The sequence below is a fragment of the Thamnophis elegans genome, chromosome 9 (genome assembly GCF_009769535.1).
Source record: "Thamnophis elegans isolate rThaEle1 chromosome 9, rThaEle1.pri, whole genome shotgun sequence".
Lineage (NCBI taxonomy): Eukaryota > Metazoa > Chordata > Lepidosauria > Squamata > Colubridae > Thamnophis > Thamnophis elegans.
The window spans coordinates 55,530,088-55,556,907 of NC_045549.1; the positions used below are offsets into that span (position 1 = coordinate 55,530,088).

General features: G+C 39.5%; 1 protein-coding gene across 5 annotated transcripts in view; it reads right to left on the reverse strand.

The window, feature by feature from the left end:
• Nucleotides 1-6,264: 6,264 nt before the first annotated feature.
• CLCN3 (chloride voltage-gated channel 3) overlaps nt 6,265-26,820 on the reverse strand; it is a 49,303-nt gene continuing 28,747 nt past the window's right edge. For 3 of the 5 annotated variants that reach the window (XM_032223755.1, XM_032223756.1, XM_032223758.1), the window contains 9 exons: nt 24,843-24,965; nt 23,767-23,973; nt 22,959-23,039; nt 20,743-21,288; nt 19,193-19,379; nt 17,773-18,171; nt 15,175-15,391; nt 10,755-10,830; nt 6,265-9,082 (listed from right to left, as the gene is read on the reverse strand). In XM_032223755.1, coding sequence (XP_032079646.1) covers nt 8,924-9,082; nt 10,755-10,830; nt 15,175-15,391; nt 17,773-18,171; nt 19,193-19,379; nt 20,743-21,288; nt 22,959-23,039; nt 23,767-23,973; nt 24,843-24,965 — 1,995 coding nt within the window. In that variant the 3' untranslated portion in view covers nt 6,265-8,923. The remainder of the gene's footprint in view (nt 9,083-10,754; nt 10,831-15,174; nt 15,392-17,772; nt 18,172-19,192; nt 19,380-20,742; nt 21,289-22,958; nt 23,040-23,766; nt 23,974-24,842; nt 24,966-26,820) is intronic. The other 2 variants (XM_032223757.1, XM_032223759.1) reach the window with 1 other exon arrangement.

Consider the following 26,820-nt stretch of genomic DNA (forward strand, 5'->3'; position numbering starts at 1 on the left):
AACCGACCAGGTGGTTCCGCCCCAGGCAACTTATGGACCCTTTGAGGTTCCAGACGGAGCTTGGGGTTATTCCTGATACTCTCGCCCACAGTCCGGTAGAGACTCTGGTTGCTGCCTGGCATTCGGCAGCATCGGAGACCCTCGACCGGATTGCGCCACTACGGCCCCTCCGAGGCGGCGGATCCCGGAGGCCTCCTTGGTTCACCGAGGAGCTCCGGGAGAGGAAGCGCCGGAGGAGACGCCTAGAGCACCAGTGGAGGTCCGATAAATCCGAATCGAACCGAGCACTCTTAACAACCTGCACCAAGGATTACATCAGGGCACTTAGGGCAGCAAAGAGATCTTATATTGCCACCTTGGTTGCGTCCGCCGAGTCCCGTCCAGCCGCCCTGTTTAGGATAACCCGTTCCCTCTTAAATAAGAGGGATACGGGGGACCCCTTGCAGGGTAGGGCTGAAGACTATGCCCAGTTCTTGGCGGACAAAGTTGCTCGGTTTCGGTCGGATTTGGACTCCACCTTTGCAGAGCCAGCCGAGACACGAGAGGACGATTTGGTAGACCATCGCTGGGTTGAGTTTCAGGATGTTACCCCTGGGGACGTGGACAAGGCCATGAGGGCTGTGAGTGCCTCCACCTGTGTACTGGACCCGTGTCCCTCCTGGCTGGTTGCTAACAGCAGGGAGGTGACACGGGGCTGGATCCAAGCGGTTATTACCGCCTCGCTTCGGGAGGGGCACTTCCCCGCTGCACTTAAAACGGCGGTGGTGAGACCCCTCCTGAAGAAACCATCTTTGGATCCAGCTGTACTTAACAACTATCGTCCAGTCTCCAACCTCCCCTTTATTGGGAAGGTTGTTGAGAAGGTGGTGGCCTACCAGCTCCAGCGGTCCTTGGAGGAAGCCGACTACCTGGACCCCTTCCAGTCCGGCTTCAGACCTGGTTACAGCACAGAAACCGCATTGACCGATGATCTCTGGAGAGCCAGGGATGGAGGCCACCCCTCCATCTTGGTTCTCCTTGACCTCTCGGCGGCTTTCGATACCATCGACCATGGTATCCTTCTGCGACGACTGCGGGAGGTGGGGGTGGGAGGCACTGTTTTACAGTGGTTCTCCTCCTACCTCTCGGACAGGTTGCAGTCGGTGTTGGTCGGGGGACAGAGATCGACCATGAGGCCCCTAACATATGGGGTGCCGCAGGGGTCGGTCCTGTCCCCCGTACTATTTAACATCTACATGAAACCGCTGGGCGAGATCATTCGGAGGCACGGGATAAGATACCACCAATATGCGGACGATACGCAGCTGTATCTGTCCGCCCCGTGCCAACTCAATGAAGCGGTGGACGTGATGAACCAGGGACTTGAAGCTGTTAGGGACTGGATGAGGGCTAACAAGCTTGTACTCAACCCAGAGAAGACCGAGTGGCTGTTGTGTTTCCCTCCCAAAAATTTGGCTAGTGTTCCACCACTCAGGCTGGGGGGTCAAATTTTACACCCCTCAGACAGGGTTCGCAACTTGGGAGTCCTCCTGGATCCACAGCTGACCTTTGATCACCACCTGTCGGCTGTGACCAGGGGGGCATTTGCCCAGGTTCGCCTGGTGCGCCAGTTGCGACCCTACCTGAACCGGGAGGCTCTCACAACAGTCACTCGCGCCCTCGTGACCTCTAGGCTGGAATACTGCAACGTGCTCTACATGGGGCTGCCCTTGAAGAGCATCCGGCGGCTTCAGCTAGTCCAGAATGCGGCCGCGCGAGTGATTGTGGGTGCACCTCGGTTCGCCCACATAACACCTATCCTCCGCGAGCTGCACTGGCTACCTGTTGATCTCCGTGTGCGCTTCAAGGTGCTTCTTACTACCTACAAAGCCCTCCATGGTAGTGGATCTGCGTACTTGGGAGACCGCCTCCTGCCAATCACCTCCTCTCGACCCATAAGATCGCATAGATTAGGCCTCCTCCGAGTGCCATCTGCCAGCCAGTGCCGGCTGGCAACTACGCGGAGGAGAGCCTTTTCAGTAGCAGCTCCGACCCTTTGGAACGATCTCCCCGTGGAGATTCGTACCCTCACCACCCTTCAGACCTTCCGCACAGCCCTCAAGATCTGGCTATCCCGCCAGGCCTGGGGGTAAAGACCATAGTCCGCCCCCACCCGAATGTTGTATGAATGTTGCTTGGTTTTAATTATATATTGTGTTTTTATGTTATTGTATGTCTTCCCCTCCCATACAAGTTGTTAGCCGCCCTGAGTCCCCTCAGGGAAAAGGGCGGCCTATAAATAAACTCAACTGAACTGAACTGAACTCTTGGCAACGCGTCAGACCAGTTTTCTTATTTTTTCCTTTTGGAAGGACATCCAGTTGACATAAAACCTAGTGTTACTGTTGTGGTATATTTTCTCCATTTGTTGATAATTGTCTTCACTGTGTTCCATGGTAAAATCAATGCCTTGGAAATTTCTTTGTACCCTTCTCCTGATTGATACCTTCCAACAATGAGATCCATTTGATGCTTTATAAACTCTTTGAAAACGGCTTTTGCTCTAAGAGGCAACTGAGTAAGTGTAAGAAAACTACTAGAACAGCTAAACTTTATATCGGCTTGATCAGAATCACTTTAATTGATGAAAGGTGTGTATTATTTAACTTTGAATGTGATCGGCTAAGACACATCCCTACTTATGAGAGGGTATATACACATCCAGCATGATCCTGCGTGGCCGCTGGCACACTACTTGCCACAATGGAGCAGGAGGCCGAGTGACGTGCTGGTGTCACAACCACGAGATGAGGCGGGGGGTGGAGCTCGCGATATGTTCCACACTGGCTTACCTCAGGGCTCCTGCAGCCAGGCCATCCACGCCCTGACATCTGCCTTGCCTCGCGGTCATGGCACCCTGCTCAGCCTCCTGCTCACTTGCGACCACAAGCAGGTAGAAGTAGACTGGAAGCCACAACTGTTCAGTGTTGCCCCTTCGAGGTGTTGGGGCATGGATAGCCGGCTTCAGGGGCCTTGAGGTAAGCTGGTGCGGGCCGCATGGGGCACTCTACAGTACTGTGAACAACCAGACGGAATAGGTGGCTGGCAGCTGTGTAGGCTCTTAATTAGGGCTTATTTCAGGTTATATCACACATGAAAAAAACTAGGTCTTATTTTTTGGACAGGTCTTATTTTTGGGGAAACGGTATTCTATTTTTTTTGTTATTTCCCCCTAAAGTATTTGTTTGTTTTCCAATTGAATTATACAGCTTGTTATATTAAAGGTGGAAAATATTCTACTGATTTTATCTTGGTCTGGTTTTTTACATCTCAAAAATCTGACATTTTAACAGGTATATGTAGACTTATTATATCCACTGAATATATGCTACATGTCCTCCATTAAGAAAATTGTTTTACACAGAAAACTATGGATTTATAAAAAATCTTAATGACATAAAGCCCATGAATTAAAAGATAAAAATGAAACTTAAGGAACTGCAAAAGGATTGTGTTGTACACTGATAAAGTGAAAGTGGATATTTCACTAGTTTTTAATATAAAACAAATCTTCAATGTACTTTGTGTATTCAGACTGAATTGCAGTTTAACTTAAAAGATGACATTTTTTACCCTAGTAAAATTGATGCAACCTTTAGAACAGATTGAATGGTATTGTCAACTCGTGAAGCGTTCCTGATCTGCTCTTGAGTTGCCATAGGCAGGGGGATGGGGAATTGAGCCTCATAGCTGCATCGAGGAACTTACACTTCAGTCAAAACAAAGCACATTCCAGCTGGCAAACGCCAAGGCCATCTCCATGGAGATCCACATTGGCTGGAGGGAGAGACTTCTACAACCTGCAAAATTCCTTCATTGGGGTAATGTGACTGATGACACACCTTGGGGGGGGGAAACAGTTTCAGAAACAAAGTGTGAATTAAGTGTGATCACAGTTGGCTTCACTTGTTCTGTGTAGACATGACCCTTAATAAATAACTGGATTTCTTTGGAAGCTTGGCTTGAGGCTCATGATTTAATTAGGGCATTGGTCTGAACCCTGACAGCAAGCCAACACTCTCAAAACTAATCAAAATGACTGGGATTCCTGAGCCCCAGACTCTTAATTCTCTCCCAACACCTGGTGCGTGGAGAGAAACTCAGGCTGCCATGTCAGAGGGTGGACTATAAGAAGAGAGCCTGCTCCAGGTGCTCCAGAGCGGGGCAGAACTTGCCCCCACCCAGGGACCTTCAGAAACCAGCAGCCCAGTCGGAACCAATGTGCAGGCCTCTCTGGATATTAAGGCCGAGATGCCCGCCTCAGCAACCAAAATGAAAAGGGATGAGTATTGGTAGAAAAAAGTCCCTAAAGTAGCTGAGGTTGAGCTCCCCCACCCTAGCGCCTAGGGCTGGGGAAAACCCGAGTGAGCTAGGAAGACTGGAATGTATGAGGGACTGGTAACAGACCACACTCCCAAAAACTCTGATGTAATCCTTGGGGAGATCCTTAGAACAGCTGAGGGAGAAATTTGACTGAACCACCCTTTGTGATGAGGGGCCATTGTGCCACCCAAGAGAGACCGGGTTGCAACTGAGCCCTTTGAAGGAAGGAGCAGATAGGAATGCAGCCCCCTTCTCCACCCACCAGGAGGAGACTGAGACTAAGGCTGTGGGTGGCACCTCTGCACAACAAGCAAGCTGCCCAAGGCGGACGCTCCCCTTCTATGAACTAGAGCCAAGGGAGACAGACAAACATACCAAGCGCAGGCATACGGGGCTCAACATGATGAGGGAGGATCAGTGCTGAACAAACCATCCCGATTCAGGGGGAAATTTGATGGGGACTCAGATCAACTGGCTTTATTCCTTGACTCTGCTGGAGTCCAACTAGAGTGCTATGGACACCTTTACCCATCGCACAGAGCCATGGTGAATCAGGTTTGCAAAGCGCATGATCACTGAACTGGTTGTTAAACTGGTAGGATGCCACCCCTGATTCTAAGTAGCCATAAAAATTGACTGCGAATTGTGCGCCAATAATATGAGGAAGCAACCAGACACCAAGGAGAGGACAACCAGACTGGAGACCATCCAACCAATGGGAGGCCGAAGCAGCACAGCCGGCCCCAAGACCAACCCTCCCCCATAGCCAGTTGAAATGCTACAGATGCAGAGGGATAGGCCACATTGCATCTGCATATGCAACCCCAGCTTGAGGAACTTGCACTTCAATCAAAAAGCAGCACACGCATGTCAGCCAGTAGAGCACGGGCTGCAACCAAGAAGTGTCCCAGCAGCAGAGCCAGCAGGCGTAACGGGCAGAAGCTAGAGTGTATTGAGAGCTTGGCCTGCAGATGCCACAAGAACAGGAGCAGCGCAGCAGGGCAGCCAAGAGCAGCAGAGCTAGGAGGGCAAAGAGCCCCCATGAGGCCAGCAGCAGCCAGCAGCAACTGCTCTGCAGCTACTCTGGCAGCTGCCATGGCTGAGAAGTGTACTAGTAGCAGCAGGGCCAACAGGCAAGGTGGGAAGAGATTGGGGCATGCCGAGAGCTTGGCCAGTGGGTGTTGTGAGAGCAGTAGCAGGGCGGTGCCTAGAGCAGAGGTCAGGCAGGGCAGCAGCAGATTGCGCAGCAGCTGCGCAGATAGCACAGGGAGCTGCTCCTACCTAAGTACCATTGACCCCAACAGCACCATCAACCCCCAGCAGTCAGGCCTCAAGCCTGGCGATGGCGGCTTCTGAAATAGTTCCGGAGAAGAACAGACGGCTTCTTCCCTTTCAGCCACTTCTGCAGTCACCAAAAGAGAGAAGCAGCAATTGCTCGGGAAGAAAAGGAAAATCTTCCTCTCCCCACAGGGGCCCTCCTGACGTGAGCGAGTCAGCTGGTCATGTTCACCCTCAGATGACGCATAACTAGAGCTTATTTTGGGGGCAGGGCTTATATTGTGATAATGAAAACAACAGGATAGGTCTTATTTTTGGGAAAACACTATTTGGCAGCATGAGAAAAAAACGAACTGTCAAATTATATTACTTTCTCAGGGTCTGTTAGTTTTGTTGGCACAGCCTGAATCTAATGTTCATTCATTACTTTTACAGACATGTATTTGATGGCTATAGTGCTAGATACTTTAATTATTAGCATATTTTTTCTTGTTTATTGCATTTGCCCAGTGCAGCCCTGTGGAAAAATCTATTCTTTAGTTTCAATTTTATTTTTTGGCTCTCATATCTTCAGATAAGGAAACATGGCCTACTATACTGTAATTAAATAAAGCAAAAAATAAATAAATCTAAACAGTCATACAGAAATGTTTAATGCATTTTCTAATGAAATCATCACAGTAACAAAACTTTATTTTACTGTAATGAAATGCAGTTTTAGCACACCAGTATAAATTAAAACACTAAGATCAATGTTTAATACATCTCTAGAAATATTACAGGTGTAATTGTTATAATCAGCAACTGAACTGTTCAAGCAAGAAAAAAAAATCTCCCCCCGACATCCCATTCTGTTCCAATATAAATAAGGCTCTTTAATTAGTTCTATTATTACAGGTAAATCCTTTTTGTTGAATGCTCAGATGTGCTAATTTCAGACTCTCTTAACACATGAGCAGAGGCACATTTTATGTGCTTGTAAGAAGTTGGGTAAGAACATAAAACATTGCATTAGATCATACTATAGATATGAATTACTAAATTAAAATACATCTGGGTATGAATTGGTATCACTTCACAAAGGGCATTGTAAAATAATATAACAGGCAACTTTGGTAGAGAGCATATGGCAAACTAAGTGTATATATGAGATTTTTAAAAACATGCTACAGGAAAAATCATTTTAGATCTGCATGATTAGCAAAGAAATGTTTAGTTAGAGGAAGCATCCCAAGTTTCCTAAAATGTTGTATACATAAATTGAATTCTGTTAAAGATAATTTATAAATATAAGGTATACAGGTACAAAATTCATTGTTTAGCTCCCCGACGTATAATTTTCTCTGAAATGGTGTTGAAATATCTAATCACAATGAATGATTAATTATTGCAGAAAAACATTCTCAAGCATTCTGAAAAGCCATGTAATATTATCTGGGCTGTTTAACAAAGCAGTTTGCAGTATTGATTCAGGATTTTTATTCTGATAATCCTTTGAAATATTTTTTTCAAAGGCATGGATCAGTATCTTTGGATTATATGATTTACAAGAAAAAATACAGACTATTACTTTGGCAACAAAAATAACCTCTTGTTACAAGGGCTTGAATGCATAGAATAAAGCATCTGATTTTGTTTGCCCTCCTTAAAGTGACTTCCTGTGCAGTTTTGATAATAGTTTTGATACTTACTTTCAAAACAAGCTTATCAATAGAGGTAGGAAGTTCAAACAAAAAGTAGAAGTCATACCATGCGAACAAACCTAATACAACTATACTTTTATCACTAATTCACATTTGAATAACTATTAAGATGATACAACCTTTAGAATTTTCAATTGACCATCACTCGTGAACTTTAAACAATATATCAGTTTTATTAGGTAAATAAAACCTCATATCAAATATTTGAAATACTTCTCCCTAATAAATTAATATTCAAAATGCAAATTTTTAATTAGGGATGGTAAAATTTAGTTGTTATGTTAATTCTTGGCTTTTATTTATGTATTACAGATTTTTCAAGTAGCTCAATTCCATTTCAAATCAATTATTACCACTTCAAAATTCCTCAAAATAATCATTTTAAATTCTGTAATATTTACAAATAAGGGTCTATTAATAATCTAATCCCTTAATTAAACACTAATGAATTTAAATCTGGCAATCAAGTATCAGGATGGGTTACAAAGAAATATAAAAATTCTTTCATTAGAAATTTGCCAAGTTTATGGAGGATTTAGAATATAAAAATCACATTATTAAAGTAAAATCAATAGTGTGACTCATTTATATTTAATATATCCTAATGTATAGAAACAAACACTATAATATGTATATTTCGTGCAAATTATAACACTTTCCTGCCTTTATTTGATATAGATATGTAAAACAAAAAAACCTTCATTTAGGGGGAATATTCTCCAGTGCTTGAACATGCAGTTGCTATCAGGTACACAATTAAACTGAATGAACAGAAATTAAACAGAATTGTTCCAGTTCTTAGTAGAATAGTAGTATTCTCTTTACATTTCACAAAAATTGGTATATAACAGGGTTTTTAATAGTACAAAAATTGCATAAATCATTATTTTGCAACAGAAACATAGTTTAAACAGATTTGGCTGTTTAACTTGCAATTACTAAACTGCAGGGTTTAACATGCTCATCCCCGTTAATTAACCTGTTCAATCTGTTCTTTTTGCAGTAGATCTAAACTCACAAGACTTTTATGAGATCCAAACTCTTAAGCTTAAATGGCACAAGAAATGCTTCCTTCTTGTTATCAAATTCAGCAGGTCACAGTACATCTCAATATGAGAAACCACCATTCCAATAAGATGCATCAATTGTAAGGAGGCTCAGTTGGGGCTCAGGAGAGAGAATTGCTCTTCTGGAATGTAAAGAGGTAATGCGGAATAACTACATTTCATGAATTAAATCAATAATGGTCTGTTGTAAAATGGGCCAAATCTTTGTTTTCAAAGGACAGCTCAATTCAAGATGATTCAGAAACAGGAACTAACCATGAATTTCTTCCATGCTAAAGCAGCAAGGCCCAAACTGGAGCTTATGAACTTCTTATGAATTGATACAACGTCCAACTGCACTATCATGGCGGATCTAACAATTCAGAGTGCATTCAGTGCAGGTTTTCAGATTTTGTTTTCTCCATCTTTCTTACTTTGTAAAACCACATTTTCCTAAATCAACTCCTAAATTCCAGCAGTTTACTTTTCAAAAAATCCAGCCTTTCTTTTGTATCACAAAAACTATGCCTTATATTAAAGTGTTGTACTGTTCAACAAATGAACCTCCTCTTCATTTTCCTCTCTTCCCTCAGCTATTGAGTTCAGTTGAACATTATTGATGCAGGATCTTGGTTTGCCATCTGGGCCATGTGTCGAAGGATATCTTTTTTTGTGATAATGCCAAGCAGGCGTCTAGAAAGAGACACACAAAATATGGCTAATTAACTACAATATTTAAAATCAATCAATTTTTCTTGTAGACAAAATCCTTTTTGTTGATAGGAACAGAGCAGCAAAGCCTGATTATTTCAAAGAATGCATTTTCATAGGCAGTAACCATCATTTTATTAAAACTATAAAAACAAAGTAAAGAGGATGGTCACTAAACAATTACCTACTTTCACCTAAGAAATAACCAAGTTACCACTCGCTAATAATTTGTTGATTATCATATGCCAACAAAAAGTAACAAAGGCAAAAAAAGATTTCAGTAAATGATATTGATCTCATTACAAAAATGAAATATAGTTGAATCTAGGCAAACTCAAAATTGCTTGATAATTCAATTTTGAGAAATCAATTTTGAAAAACTGAAAGGAATGTTTTAGGTGTTTCTATAAGAGATATGCAGAAAAGCTTAAACAATAGATAATCACAAATAAATCCATCTGAAAGCCAGATTTTTTTTAAAAAAATAGTCATATTTTCCCCAAATTAAAAAGCAATGCTTTTATGATCGAAGTCTTGATATTATCAGAGAGTGAAGCTGTCCTAAGAAATATTATTACAGGAGAGGCAGAAAGATATGTTACTCTCTAGTAGTTAGTAGTTATACTGGCAACTGACTTTGTAAGAGGAGGCATGAAAAACTTGTGAAGTATCAGAAAAAAATACAAGTTAAATAAGAATGTAAGCAGTTAACTTGGAAGACAGTGTTTAACTTTTTTAATTGCAGAGCAGCAATTTGCTAAGTGTCATAGAATACAGCATTAGTGTTGATCAGAAAATACAGGAAATCCTAAGATAAGATCTAAAATATCCTATTGTAGATGTCAAGACTAAAGTGTCATATGCAGGTTAAGTAATACCTAAAATTAAAAATGAAAACACTAATCAAAGAGTTTTGACAGGATTTATCTAATTTCACAAAACTAGGGGGAGAAATATATAATATATAATATATATAATATAATTAATATATATTAATTAATATATATATATATATATATATATATATATATATATATATATATATATATATATATATATATATATATATGTTTTCTGAGGTTTTCGCGGGTGTTAGTATGTAGGTCTCTAGTTGTTCGGGTTTTCTCCCGCGTAGAATTGGAGATGTCTTGGCGACGTTTCGACGAAGTCACATTCGTCATCTTCAGGCTGCTGCTGACTACTTCAGGTTTGGTGTTTCCAGGAGTAGTACAGGAGTAGTCCTGTACTACTCCTGGAAACACCAAACCTGAAGTAGTCAGCAGCAGCCTGAAGATGACGAATGTGACTTCGTCGAAACGTCGCCAAGACATCTCCAATTCTACGCGGGAGAAAACCCGAACAACTAGAGACCTACATATATATATATATATATATATATATATATATATATATATAAATAATATGAATACCAGAATTTCTAGCACCAAAATTGCTAAAATACTACAGGTCCCATCTTTAGTCAGCATGTTTCCAACAAATGGATGTTAAATATTATGTTTCAAATTTAATTTAAAAGCTTTTAGAATTGTATACGATTGCTTGTCCAGATGTTGTAATAGAACACTGAACAATTCACAAGTTTCATGCTTCCTGATGTCTAAAGTGTCAAATGAGATCTGATATATCTAATCACCAAGGGTTCGACGTGCTGCTTTAGTTGCTCGAGATGCTCTAATATGTTCTTCTTTGTGATGATCCCCAAGACAATCCTGAAACAGATCATGTTATGCTAATAACTGCGTGTGAAAAAAAAATGAAATGAAAACATGGATTGCAAAATTGGTAGTAATGAAAACAGTGAAATGAAAATCTTTGTGATCAACATCTCTTTCAAAAGATGTAAAATTTACAGTGAGGACATAAAACAAGAATGAATTTAAACATGATGAACACTGGTTAGGCATTTACTGCTGTCACTAAAACCTCCAGTTTCGTAAGGCTGTAAAAATGAAATGCAAGAATGAGCTTAAGTATTTCTGCATATAGGAATTCTGAGCTTTTTACAAATATCAGATGCTATGCATTTTATCCAGCTTTTGGGGATTCAAATCATATGAAAAATTTTAAATATGCATTTAAATTTAAATGCAGAACCATTTCTTTTGCTTGATTTCTGCATTTAGAATATAGTAAATTGCATACTAATACATTCATTTTGAATTTCTTTTAACATGAGAATAGAAGAGAAGAATATGTCAAGGTTTTATCAGTGCCATCTAGGATCAAAATCAGGGAGTCGTGACAAAGGAAGACAGTTGGCAGAATTACATATCTAATCTAGGTCAGTCACCAGGACCAGAGGTTTAGCTTTCCAAGCTTTTGGACTCATGCTGGAGCCCATCTTCAGGGAACTTCTCTCTCACCATTCTGGTCCCGGTGACTGACCCAGGTTGGATCCTGCAAAACTATCCTGGGACACATATTTGCCTTCATTTGTGTCATTTACCTATGATCACAAAGCTCCACATCCTGATTCCTGGAAATCCTGCTTAAGTTACTTCTAAATTTTTCTTACAAATCATACAGAGAGAGAAAAAAGTTTTAAACTCTCTAAAGTAATTTTATAATATATGTAATATAACTGAGCAAATTTTGTGTATTAGAAACTGGGATACTATAAATTCTAGTCTCACCTTAGGCAAAAAGCCAACTGGGTGATCTTGGGCGAATCACAGGAAGGAGGCAATAGCTAATCATTTCTGAAAAACATTGCCAAGAAAACTACACGCAGTTGCTAGCAGGAAAATCTGATTCAAAGACATCGAGGGAAGGACAGACAGACAGACGTTATAGTTATTTGTAGAATTTGTAAGGTGCCTCAATCATCCAAGCGATGCTAGGCAACAGTGTGTGTGTGTGTGTGTGTAGGTGAGTGTGCACACATATGCATAGACACACTCAGATATATGTATATATCTGTTATATATTATTTAATGAAGGGTAAAATGCTGCACAAAGAAACTTTTTCTTTCAAGTATAGTGCAGGACTTTCCTTGATAATGTAAGAAATATTTCAAAATCATGGAACTGAACCAAAATCTATTGTTAATCAGTTTCTTAAAACAGAACATTCCTTAAATTTTTTTGGACACATATATTTTACTGTGCCAGATTTTCAACTCTTTCTCTAGAGAAGTGTCGTTCCAAAAAAGTCTACTGCTAAAACTGTTGCACTGATAATGGTATACTCAAGTATTATATTTCTAATGAGTTTACCAACTGAGTTTGCCTCTCAAATTGAAGAGAATGAAATCCGGTTACTGTTGACATTATCAAATGCAAAAAATACTACAAAGTTAGTTAAAATAACATAAATGCTATATCTTCAGGCTAACTACTTTTGCCCACAAAAATTCATTCACTAAAACATTAAAATAATATTTTGGTTATTTAGGGTTGCCCTTTTTACTTACCGTCTTTTTAGGAGTATAAGACACACCGGAGTATAAGAGGCATCAAGGTTTTGAAGAGGCAAATTAAAAAAAAAAGTTTTTGCACTCTGCAAATCTCCCCAAAACGGCCCGTTTTTCGCAAAAACAGGCCTGCCCCCCCCCCCAAAGGCATGAATAGCCTTTACGGGCTTGTATAGTGTAGCTTGTATGGGGGGGGGGAGAAAACAAGCAAAAAACAGCCCATTTTTTTTGTGAAAACGGGCCCATTTTTTTTGTCAAAAGAAATGGAATGCATAGCCTTTAGGAGACTTATAAAATACTCCTGGGTGCAAAATTGAGCAAAAAACGGCCATTTTTTACTCATTTCTGCCTTCCCCAACCCTCAGGAGCTCTCTGAAAGCCTCCATAAGGCTATGCACGGCCATTTTGGTGAAGGGGTGGGATTTCGGGAGGCAAAAAATGCTGTATTCAGTGTATAAGATGCACCCAGATTTTCAGCCTTTTTTTTTGAGGGAAAAAGGTGCATCTTATACTCCGAAAAATATGGTAGTTTATTACTTTCCAAAACAATTATGAACTTTTATTTGTCTGTATATCTTATTATACTAACTTTATGTGATCACTTCAAATTTCTAAAACGTTATTTCTACTCACTATAATATTTTATATTCTCACTCCATAACTGGAGCTCAATCACATTGACTGGAAAACAACACTGGGCCTAATATGTGAAGAATGCAATTACAATCTGATGCGCTGATGATCAGAGAGAGAACTGTCAATAGAACTGCTTTCTAGGTATCTATCTGTATGGAATCATGTAAAAAAAAAGCTACAAAGGTAAACAACATTTAACCAAGGCTTTATTTCTATAGATGGAAGACATGGAAGATGATTTATAGTGTCAACAAATGTCTTCCTCTGTCACAGCTTTAGGATAGAAATGAGTGGCAGATTATCGTCTTGCATCTTTAGGTAAAAGACTAATCTTAGGATAGAAAGCAGAAACTCACCATGGAGTTTTGAAATCAGCCCTACTTTGGGGGGGGTGTGTCTCAATAAGGTTTTCTTTTTAGAAAAAAATGTTTAAAGAATAAAGTAAACAAACTTTTTTTTAAAAATAGCCATGTACACTTCATATTTATAATAGAAATGCAGAGACTGCAAGTTATACCAAAGCTCCATTTAACCCATTGTTGCCAATAGCTGGTTGGAATGTGTAGTCCAACATCTAGAAGTATTAAACTGGAAACAATGGCTTTAAAAAAATCACATAGTAGAGGTGGATATCTTCTAAGGAATGGAAGGCCAACCTGTAGACATAGGGGCATTTGAAACGCTTGGTGAATTTCAAAAATATTCTGTGTAGATTACACAGTGTAGAAAAGTAAGAGTATAAGAAATGAAAAAAAATCGTAGTTTGCAGAGAATGGGGACATACTTGTCAAAACCAGAATAGTGAATGGCTCAATGACCATTTTTACTCTAGCCCCAATGATCAGTTATTTCACCTTACTGATAACAATCATACAGACCCTAAGGAATTAAGTGGTTTTTAACAGAAAAAAGATTGCAGAAGCTCAGTCTTGGTAACCACACTTGTCTCCACAGTTCATCGTCACAACCACAACCTGGGAGAGAGATTGATATGAATAGCTACAGTACCTCCAAATACATAGTGACTTCCCTGACTGAGCAGAAACTTGAACCTATATTCCAGCATTTTACTTTGCCATACTGGCTTTTTAATATATTTAAAATAAAATGATGCAGAACAAACGTAGTTTCAAATGTATGGTATTTTTACAATTGTAAACAGTTATCTATATAAAATATTTTAAATACACACTAGAAGAATGACCAAGTTTCCTACGAACTTAATATGGTAATGCAATCTAGTATTCCACCCTATAAGGAAAACTCAATAAACATCACAGTAGCTTCTTATTTGCTTTTAAAAGCTGACTAGGAGATTCAATAAAGTTCCAAGAAGTTATATAGAATAAGAATTGCCACTACTGGGCTGCAGCCTGTTTGAAACCAAGCAATGCAAGTGATGGGCAAACGTGCGTGTGAAGCTCCCCTCACACAAGCGGCAGGAAAATCCATGGGTATGAAGCTCCACTCATACAAGCAGTGGGCCCTTGCGCTCACACATGAACCTCTGCTCGCAAAAATGGACAGCACTTATGTGGAGGGCACTTGCACATGAAGCTCCATTCACGCAAATGGAGTTTTGTGCACAAGCACTCTCGACTTGTGTGAGTGGAGCTTCATGCTTGAGCACTCTCCACTCATGTGAATAGAGCTTTGCATGCGAGCATAAGTGTTCTTCGCTCACGCAAGTGGAGTTTTGGGCACACGCTCTCAGCTCAATTCGCGTGAGCAGAGGGGCACTTGTGCGCGCCTGCCACTATGCCGGCCCAGTCCATCAAGATGGAAAGGTTGGGAACCGCCGACATAGAACACAGAATAATTGAGTTAGAAGAGAACTTGGAGGTCTTTTAGTTTTTTATTTTTACTTGAAAAATAAAGTTATGGGTGGAGCAAATACAGTATGTAAGACTAACATTTTTAACCAAGTGTGAAAGAACCATTAAACAATGGCGAAAACAAAATCTTGGCAGGGTACACAAGACATTTTTTCAATAAAGAACTCACCCATTGTGTGTCACAAGACACTGCCTTAGGCCTAGTTTGCGGAATATGTCCACAACAATCTCCATTGGTGTATGATCTGTAACTGTAAAAGGGCTCATGTCAAGAATGCTCCTAAGCTTCAAAGGTCGAGGACTTTCTGCTGAAAGTGACAAGGTGTGCTGGGCAAAACAGACTCTGGAACTGCCAACGATGCCTTCTTGTTTCTTTCTGGCACTTTCTTCAACAAGAACAAAAAAGAAAAATCAGTATGAAGGATTGGATTTTTTTTTTAAAAAAAAGCAAAGTATTGCTAGATTTTAGCCAATTGCTTCATGTGTGTATTATTATTTCAAATTAATTTTCTCTTCTGGACACCCATATATGGATATATTTCATATTCCCACTGTAAATATGCATAAAGAAATGGAATTGTTGGGTAGCTAACATGTGATTAAAAACATCATAAATTTGATAGCATACATTCAGGCCATGCAATGATTCTTTCCCTAGGAATTCTATCTGTATGTACCCATAAGCTCGCATGGGAAAGTCAAGGGCTTTAAACAATAAAATAAAAAGTAGCTCCAATAATAATCTGCTTCTTTAGTGAATGATCTTACCCTTCCTTTCCCTTTTCATGAGTTTTTTTTCCCTCCTATCTTTCAGCAGCTCCTTCCTCTTGCACTGTATCTATGTATCTATCTGATCTCAGCCTCCTTCCAACTAAATTTCCAAGGCAGCCTAATTAAGAATAATCCTAAATTGCACAACATTTTAAAACATTAGAAATACCAAATTGAAAAACATCAATTTTGAGAATTCAATTTTGAGAACTGAAAGGAATACTTTAGATGTTTCTATAAGAGATATGCAGATAAACTTGAACAATAGATAATCACAAATAAATCCATCTGAAATTCAGATTTTTTTAAAAAAAATTAAGTCATATTTTCCCCAAATTAAAAAGCAATGCTGTTATGATCAAAGTCTTGATATTATCAAAGAGTGAAGCTGTCCTAAGAAATACTATTTGCAAGAGAGGCAGAGAGATATGTTACTCTGGTTAGTAGTTGTACTGCAACTGACTTTATAAGAGGAGCCATGAAAAAACTTGTGAAGTATCATTAAAAAAAACAAGTTAAATAAGAATGTACTGAATGCCTCCTTCCAACTAAATCTCCAAGGCGGCCTAATTAAGAATAATCCTAATTTGCACAACATTTTAAAACACTATAAATACCAAATTGGAAAACATTAACAAAGAAATTCCAAGACCTTCTGAAAGAAATCTGTCTTGGACAAGTTTCTAAAAGCAGCAGCAGTCTAAAGCAGGCTCTGGAAATTCTTTACATTTTGTGGATTCAGATAACTATCCGATCTAATACATAATGGGGATTTGAGGCTTTAAATATTATGAATAGTTAAGCTAAGATTAAGGGAAGCAAACTCCACTTGCACTAATAAAATGAAATGGCCTCTCATCCAGATACCACCACAGCTAACTCCCTACTATGACTCCACCTACATATACAGATGGATACAGGAGTTAATTCAGGATTAAATCTGTGTCTCCAGAGGTTTTAATTGGCTAAATTCCAATGGGAATTTAGACAGGATTTTGGTGTTTGGCAACCAGCATATATTTACAATGGTTGCAGCATCCTTGGACCCATGGCTGCCATTTGTAACCTTTGTGGATGGCTTCCAACAAGCAAAGTCAATGGGGAATGCCAGATTCACTTAACAATGATATGACTTAGCAACTATGGTGATTTGTTGAACCTTGGCAAAAAAAGGTTGTAAAATCAGACATGACTCATTTAATGCTTAGCTAATGTCTTGCTTAGCAATGGAAATTCTGGTCCCAATCGTAGTTGTAAATTGAGGACTACCTGTAGTTTCAACAGCCCCTGGCTTATAAGCACAGTCTTAGCCAATATGAGACTTTTTTGTACTGGTCCTCCAAAACTACTGTGTGCAAAGTGTTAAAGCATGTTGAAGTTAGTGCTCTTTGTAATTTAGAAATAATTATGAGGTGTAGTCTCTCAATGGTTTATAAAAAAGGGGTTTGGCTGCTGAGAAAGATTCTCTTAGGTAGATCCTGCTAGTTCTGTTGGATTTCCAGGCCTTGTATATACAATTTAAATGCCTAAGTGCATGCTCATAACCTACCATTAGGAGCACTTTCCTGGACAATCTGAGATTTTGAGGTTTTTGTGAGATTCTAATCAAATACAACTTTACCTTACACAGATTCAGTTTCAGCTCTCCAGCTACATTAATACTGTATGGCAAAAGATCTACCAAGCATTTCATCTGAACTATCATACCTGCGCTGTCCTTAAAACAACTTTGCAATGATAGAATTGGTATATTTGATTTATATGTGTATTATCTATAAAAATAGTTCATTGAAGACTCTTCTCCATTTGGCAAGGAAATAGAAGGGACACATCCAAAATACATGAGAACAAAATACATGAGACCAACCTCTTTGAACATCATATCCCCATTTCCTTCCTCAGGGTCATGTATACTGCCTGTACTTCTGCTATGACTGCCTTCCTATTACTCTTTGGAAAAATAATAGATATCCTCCAGCTAATGAAAAGCAATTACCTATTGCAATAGTCAAATCTCTCCTTAGCGCAAATCCTACTAATCTTTGGGATTCTTTTGACATTATTACAGGAAAACCATTACAGCTGGTTTCGTTGATCAAATTTTCAATATCATCCACAGTCATATTATCCTGTGTTAATACTGCCAATGGAGCATCATTTCTTCGAGGTCTCATGACATCAGCCGCCAGGGTTGTATGAGTAAATTCTTCCTTAGCATCCAAGAAAGGATATCCATTCAGACGTATGTGTGCTTCATAGATGCCTTCTCTGCCAAAAGCATCTCCAACCCATTTGCTCGTCATTACTGCAGCCATAAGAGGTACAATGTACTCTAGTCCCCCCGTTAACTCAAACACAATAACCACTAGAGATACAGTCATCCTTGTCACTCCACCTGGGAAAATAAAAATAAAAATGGCTTAATCAGCATGTTGTGAAATGCATGTGGTTTTGTTGAATTGTTTATATTATGCTTAGACTTGCACTGTAAAGCTTAATTGAGGAAATTGCTAAATCTTAGAGGTGCCAAATATACCACCTCTAAGGTTTATAAGGATCTTTCTTGCTCCTAATGGATTATTATTAATTTGTCTCATTTTTTTTTAAGATTCCAATATTTAAAAAGAATTAAGCATGATGATAGCATGCTGCCAAGCATTAGCTTAAAGCTTCAACTTTATTTCCAATCTGCTTCTGGGCTGTACTTGGTAAGTAACTACTGTACAGTGCTTGTTTTAACAGCATACTACTTCTTAAAAAAAAAAAAGCAAATGGAATAGCAAGGAATATCTAAGGCTCTAAAAAGTATATCAAGTAACAACTTCTCCAGCTGGTGTAAAGGTAAAGGAATACAGGTAGTCCTCAACTTATGACCACAATTGAGCCTAAAATTTCTATTGCTAAGTGAAACATTTGTTAAGTGAGTTTTGCCCCATTTCATGTCCTTTCTTGCTATAGTTGTTAAATGAATCACTGCAGTTGTTACATCAGTAACATGGTTGTTAAGTGAATCCACTTTCCCCAATGACTTTGCTTGTCAGGTCACAGAAGCTGATCACATGACTCCCAAGGAACTGCAAATATTATAAATATGAGTCAATTATCAAGCATCTGAATTTTGATAACATGACCATGGGGATACTGCAATGGTCATAAGTGTGAAAAATGGTCATAAGTCAATTTTTTCAGTGCCATTGTAACTTCTAACGGTCACTAAATGACCACTGTAAGTTGAGGACTACCTGTAGTTGTGACTGGTCAATTCACAATGGCAATTATTTTTTGGTACAGACATCCTTCCACATCATACTATTATAATTTTCGATAGTTAAATGTTTTTGTATGACAACAATCAGGTCAAATATTTGTATCCACTTGTAATGTAAAATTGGCTGACTGTTGGCTGTTATAATTACCTAAGCATGCAGCAGCACCAACCATAGCGTAGAGGCCCGGAGTTATGCAATCTGCTCCAACTTCACACCACTGCTTGAAGATAAACCAGTCGTGATGATAATAAGCCAATTGTTCCACAGCAATTCCAACAATTCTGCCAGCTATTGCACCAATGGCCATGCTGGGTATGAACAAGCCTGATGGAACCTAAAACAACAAAATGTCAAGGAAGATTGTGACTTAGAAGAATGAGTAACTTCTTTTTCAGATTTTTGAAAAGGCTATGAAAGAATTTGCTTGTATAAAAAATCCAGAAACAGAACACCTACAAGCCATATTTGATCCAGAAACAGAACACCTACAAGCCACATTTGATCCAGAAACAGAACACCTACAAGCCACATTTGAACAATCAAGAAGAGAATTTAAAAAAATGCAATGCAAGCAGATAAATAGCCTGTAAAAGACTTGAATAGCCTTGCCATATCAAGTCCTCATTGTTTCCTGTCCATGCATATTTATCTCCCTCACATACCTCAGAGCGGCAGTGCCTCAGACATTGTGTATGTGAACATCCTAGCAATAGGCTTTTCCTCATTATAGCAGCATAACAAAATCAGCACATTAACATAGCATGTTTTCCACCATACTGTCTGGAAGCAAACTGCCTACAAAGTGCAAAGTATTTTTTTTAATTAAAAATAATATTAGTCTGAAATTAAAAGCTAGTTTGGAGATATAATAGTCAGGGAACCAGTAAATAAGATGACAAAGTTCTGTTTCTTTAGCATTTCTGTTAAGAGAGAGGATTTTAGAATTATATGACCAAAATCAGAATAAGCTTTTTATCCAGTATTACCCTTTGACTTTTAGAGTCTTGACTGTGCTCATTCATCATCCAGCTAGCTAGAATGTGCTGCTAAATAAATATAAAAGGTTGAAGCCTAATGGTACTATACAAGTGAAGCCTAATGGTACTATACAAGTGAAGAATGGATAAGACGCTGAAATTTTACATCAACTTGTCCAAAAATACATTATTTCAAAGCAATACAGGTAATTCTTGACTTACAACAGTTCATTTGGTGATCATTCAAAGTTACAACAGGACTGAAAAATGTGACTTACGACTGTTTCCCACAGTTATCACCTTTGCAACATCCCCATGATCATGTAATCAAAACTCAGATGCCTGGCAACTGGTTCATATTTATGACTGTTGCTGTGTCCCAAGGTCATATGATGACCTTTTGCGACCTTCTGAGAGGCAAAGTCATTGGGAAACCAGATTCACTTAATAATCAGGTTACTAACTTATCAACTGTAGTGATTCACTTAATAACTCCGGCAAAAAAGGTTGCAAAATGGAGCAAAACTCACTTAACAAATGTCTCACTTAACAGAAAATTCGGGCTCAACTGTGGTCGTAAGTCAAGGACTACCTGTAAACAGTTTATCTTATGGAAATAAATTAGTTCTGTTCAGTAAAGAGATGGAGAACTAATTAGAGCATTGCAGAAAGAAAAATGAAAAAGACCAAAACAAGGAAGAAAAGTTTGTTTCATCTTACCTTAATACCAAAAGTGAAGACTGTCATTATAATTTTAAATATAAGAGCTAAGCACAGCTGCCATATTGCTGAATATACTCCAGTGCCTGCTGGACGGTCAGGAATATCATCCACTATTTTACTGGCATTCATGTCATTTCGATAATCACAAAGTGAGGATGACTCCAAAGGCCCACAGTCTGTGAAAAGTTCTTTAATTAGCTCACTGGTGTTGACTCTGGTGTAGGGGTTTGGAAAAGCAATGACAGCTGTTATTGCTGCTACAATAATAACTTCAAGAACTGGATACTTTCCAAATTTGGTTGATTTCCGTCGACGGCACCAAGCAATGTTGGCACGGATGAAAAATGCTCCCCACAGTCCACCAAATACACCCAGAAGGATAAAGGGCAATAGCTCAAATAGATACCATGGAGTGTGATATTCGACATAGAAAAGAACCAGACGACTGTTTCCGAAAGGATTGATGGATCTCAAAACAAATGCAGCCACCAAAGCAGCAAAAAATGATCTCCACAAAGTCTTCAATGGAAAATAATAACTAACCTTTAAAGACACAAAAAAGAGAATATAAATGGATCTATGGACAAGATTATTTTATTCTAAGTTGTTTGTTGACACAGAGCACTAAGTGGACCTAACCAGGTCTCCAAACTTTATTGCCAATGAATCAAACAGGTACTACTGTGCCTTTCCTGGGATGTTTCAGCAACCTTCAAATATCTAGCCTCAAAAGAATCTTTGAGCTGTCAAAATAATTATTTGTATTTGTATTTATTATACTTGTATGCCGCCCTATTCCCGGGGGGACTCAGGGCGGCGAACAAACACATGGGGAAGGGGGCAATATAAAAACAAACGAGACAAACAGGATACAAAGACAAATTAAAAACTACACAACAATCAGCAATTCGAGTGGGGCTGGGAACTCATCAGCCCCAGGCCTGCCGGAACAGCCAGGTCTTGACGGCTTTGTGGAAAGCCTGAAGGGTGGTGAGTGGTGAGGGTCCGAATCTCCACGGGGAGATCGTTCCAGAGGGCCGGAGCAGCCACAGAAAAGGCCCTCCCCCGGGGGGTCGACAGTCGACATTGACTAGCTGATGGTATCCGGAGGAGGCCTAATCTGTGGGATCTGATTGGTCGAAGGGAGGTAATTGGCAGGAGGCGGACTCTCAAGTACCCAGGTCCGATACCATGTAGGTATCCATTTGAGCTGGGGAGTCCATTTGAGCTGGGGAGACAGGGCTCCTGTGACTCTGGACATGTAGAAACAACAGAGTATTTACTCCTCCAGTGTTTATATTACGGTACTTATTTATTTGATTTTTTTTAAACTCACCTTTATTATTTTATAAGTAACTCAAGGCAGCAAACACAGGTAATACTTCTTCGTCCTATTTTCCCCACAACAACCTTGCGAGATGGACTGAGCTGATAGAGCGTGACTGGCCCAAAGTGACTCAGCTGGTTTTCATGTTTAAAGAGGGACTAGAACTGACAATATCCTGGTTTCTAGGGCAGCACCTTAACCACTATACCTACGTGGATCCTTACAGAGACATTCATACTGGACTGATGTCAGCGTTACTGCTTAATTCCCAGGGTGCAAAGGACAATTTTACACCTCCCTGCTGCCATGTTTTATGCAGCAGCACTGAAAATTCATTAAAGATGACTTGTGTCATAAAGTAAAATGCTTATTTACATTTTGTAGGTATTATTCTATAACCAAGATATTGTCTCACATATTAAGTTATTTATTTTAGATGTTTAAATCATCATCAGAATAAAACCTTTAACATCGATGAATACAGAAAAACTACTGCTAGCTACGACTGATCATTGATAGCAAGAATGAATCCATGATAAGGATATATATTTATAAGGAACTTCAAGTGTTATAACAATACATATTTCCCTCCATTAAAAACCTATGACAAATAGGAATTGTCTCCATAATTTTTTTAATAAAATGGTACAATTTTTCTTTCATTCTGTTGAAATGATGTAAATGATGCTTAAATAGATCAAACATATTTTGTGTTGTCTGATAATTTACCATCGTTTAGCTGCAAAATATGTTGTGAAATACTTCTTTCTGTTTGTTACTGAACCACCCTATGCAGAGGGGATGAAACCATGCTCAGTTACATCTGCAACTGGCAATTACAAGTAACAAGCAAATCCAGGTATTTTCAGTATTGGGTAATACATACTTCTTCTAGGCTGAAAAGAACTCCTCCAATTGGGGCACCAAATGCTACTGATACTCCAGCTGCTGAAGCAGCAGATAATACCTAGAGAACAGATTAGACAGTTTTGGATTATCTAAATACCAATTAATGAAATATGCTAAACTTATGTTCCAAAGAGTTTGACCTGACCTATATAATACTAAATATTATAATGTGGCATTTATTTTTTCCTTAACCCAATCACTTATTTTTCTGGGTTGCTATCAAAGAAGTCTAGGCTATCAAAGAAGTCTAGGAAAAGGCAGAGTTTCTTCATGAAAGCAATGGACAAGGACAGTGAGCAGTTCAATTCCCATCTATAGCACCTTTTCTTTGGATCCAAATAGGTGGACAGCCCTATACAGTACTCAAATAACAAACCCTCTGTGCATCAATGAAAGCTCCGTGTGCTTCTTAATTATGCAAAATCCACATACAAACTTTTATTCCAACAGAAAGCAACCACATTTTTATTGAATTAAGGGAGAAGAAAAGTTTCTTTGTGGCGTATACTTCTACATTTAGTCTGGATTGCTTATCCAATTAATCTATTGTCAATAACACTGCTTTCCATGTTACAAAAATAATATTTACTGGATTAATACAAGCATGTTTTTTTACAACAAAAGCATCCTGCTATACATGAAAAATTAGAGATTTGCCTATTTAAAATGTAATATTTGGAACACCATCAATAAGACTAAAACAGTTTATACATAATATTTTTTTTAAAATTTGAAATATCTTGCAATTTCTACTGAAATTAAAAACTGGTTAAAAAAGGACATACCTCCCTTTTCTTTGCTTCATTCGTGCTGTATTTGGGGAAGAGGTACGAAAAGATGTTTCCCCAGCAACAGGCAACATGTACAAGAGGGCCTTCTTTCCCTAAGCTCAAGCCCGAGGCTACAGCCAAGACTAAAGTGACTGTTTTAATCATCAATGTCCACTTGCCCAGGTACCCTCTAATGATGAAGCCACTTAATATTGTTTTGATCTAGAAGAAAAGAAAAGTACATTCTATAGAAATGCTTCTCAAAATATTTATCCTTTTCAGAATATATGGCTCTATTTTAGTTTTTTGTAATTCTTAATGTTTTTGAGTCTTTGGAAGGATTATTTATTTGACAGAACAATTAATCAGATTATTAATTAATCAACTTCTTGCCTCCAGAAGTTGTGAATGCTCCAACACTGGAAGTTTTAAAGAAGATATTGGATAACTATTTGTCTGAAGTGGTATAGGATTTCCTGCCTTAGCAGGGGGTTTGACTAGAAGATCTCCAAGATCCCTTCCAACTCTATTATTCTGTTGTGTTATTCTGTATTATGTAAATATTATTTAAATACATTATCTCTTAAGATATATTTTAAGAGGTCATTTCAGAATATTAATGTGTGCTGTAATAATCCCTTCCTTTATCAAACAGTATTTTCCATTCAGTATACATGAAATAAAAATTAAGATTGCAAAGAAAAACCAAAGATAATCTATTGTAAGGAATTTCTGCTATTTTCTTCCAAATATATTATACATCTACATATAGGTTAATCTACTATTACAATCATAGTATGCTAAAATAAGGCATTCAAATTTCTAAGCAAGGTAACAACTTTTTCTCAAATTATATAATAAAATTCTGTTTTAATTTTCCAAGAGCTGTATTAATATCTTTCTTAATAATATTTGAGAATATTTAAAATGTCTATCCCAAATTGTAATCTTCATGACAGTCTGGTTTCTTTTATCAAATTCTAGTTTCTTATTTCTTCATAAAACAACAATGTACAGTTAGTTATATACAGCAATATTTTTCGTAAATTTATTTTCAGCACAGTTATGGATAACTACAATTCATTTCTTACCTCAGGTATCCCTGATCCACAAGCATAAGGTGCGAACACCTTCACCAAAGAAACTGCTAAGAAAGCAAAGCTCAAAGCCCACAAAATGTACATTATGTAATTCATTATATAGGAACCTGGTCCCTAAAACAAAACAAAGTAAACTTTAGTAAATCATTTTTTATTTTTCAAATAGATTCCCAGCTTTAAAAGCAAGCTTACGAATACATCACACTTTATGATCAAACATGTTATTTAGAATGTAAATAATGACCTATGACCATTTGACCTATGACCATTTAAAGTTGCAACAGTGCTAAATGAATGGTGGTTATGACTGGTCCTCGGAGTTTTATGTCCCTTTACCTCCACAGTGACATCATTCCAATCTGGGTCTTAGCAACTGGTTCATACTTATGGCCAATTATAGTGCCCCACAATTACACAAATACTATTTGTCACCCTGTGCAGGTTTCCCCCAAAGCCTAATGGGGAACCTGGCAAGGAAAGTCCCAAATCACTGGGATAAATCTTCTCCATTGTGCACCCTTTTCCCCTTTGATGCTAGAGCCATGTTGGCTTTGTACATCCTCCTCAAACCACATCATGGTTCTTGCAAATTCCTGACTCTCACTCCACATTTATACAACCTTGCCAACCCATGCCACACATAGCACCCTCAGACACTTTGACCCATGCCTCACACAGCACCTTAACGCTTGCTCTTGACCTTCACTGCATCATGCCTCCTTGCACACACCCTTGCTCTTTTCCCCACATGAGCATCTTCCTACTAGTTTCCACACTGATTTTGTTTGTTGGAAGCCAGCAGGAAATTGCCTTGCTTAATGACCCTGGGATTTGTTTAACAATAGCAACCCAGACTGCAGGATTGCCATCGCTAAGCAATGCAGTTGTACTTTAAAACCACATTTCTTCACAACAGAATGACCATTGGCTTACCTGAAGGGTCCTTTTCTGTGCACTGCGGGACCCAAGCATGGGTTAAATTAGCCTGATTGCCCAAGGACTGAGTTCAAAATCTTTGGCCACGCCTCCTGCTCCTCATTAAGACCAGATTTTTAATGATGCCTGTACAGAAGATGCGCTGAGATGGCGTGGAGAAAGTTTGGTGGTCCCGAACCCTGGGCCCACACAGAGAAGGGCGGGGTTGGACTCTCCCACAGTACACAGAAAAGGACCCTTCAGGTAAGCCAATAGTCATTTTCCTGTGCACTGCTTGGGAGAGTCAGTTGTCCCCAGGGCGGGTAGAAGAGGAGGCTAAGGGTTCAGCCGCAGAGTGAACTTGTTGTAGCACCTGTCTACCAAACGAGGCCTCCGCCGAGGCAAATCTATCTAACTTATAGTTCCGGACAAACAGAGAGAGGGTTGACCAGGTCACCGCTCTACAAATGTCCTCTATCAACACATGGGTCGCCCAGGCAGCCGTCATGGAAGCACTCCTCGTGGAAGCACATCTTGAACTTCAGAGGAAAGCACTAAACCCCTGTCCTCCCTGGAGTGATGCTTGGCTCAAGGAGGGGGGGAAGAGGGCTCTGGGCCTGAAAGCCTGGGAGGGGACTCGGGAGGGGAGCCAGGCTCTGACTGAAGAGAAGGGCCAGGAGAGCTGGGACCCACCACAGAATTGTCTGAGGATAAATCTAGCTCCTCGCTTTCCTCCTCTACCATCTTCAAGGGCCATTGGGGACAATGGAAGGGGGAGAATATCCCTCCTCCCAGAGCCCAGCTGACCTGCCTTGGCGTGGAGGCAAAGGAACTGCTTCTATAGAGGCCTTGCTCTTGCCTGCCATCCTGCTCCTCCCTTTGGCCTTGCCCCAGGACTTGCCCCTGGTAATGGACCAGAGCTACCGTCTCCAGAAGACACAGGCTGCTCCGAAGCAGTGGTAGGCATCCAGCAAACAGATCCAGCCGCTGGTGGTGTGGAAGAGTTAGAAGCCAAGGGATGAGAGCACTCCCGCCAGGACTCACAACCCAAGCA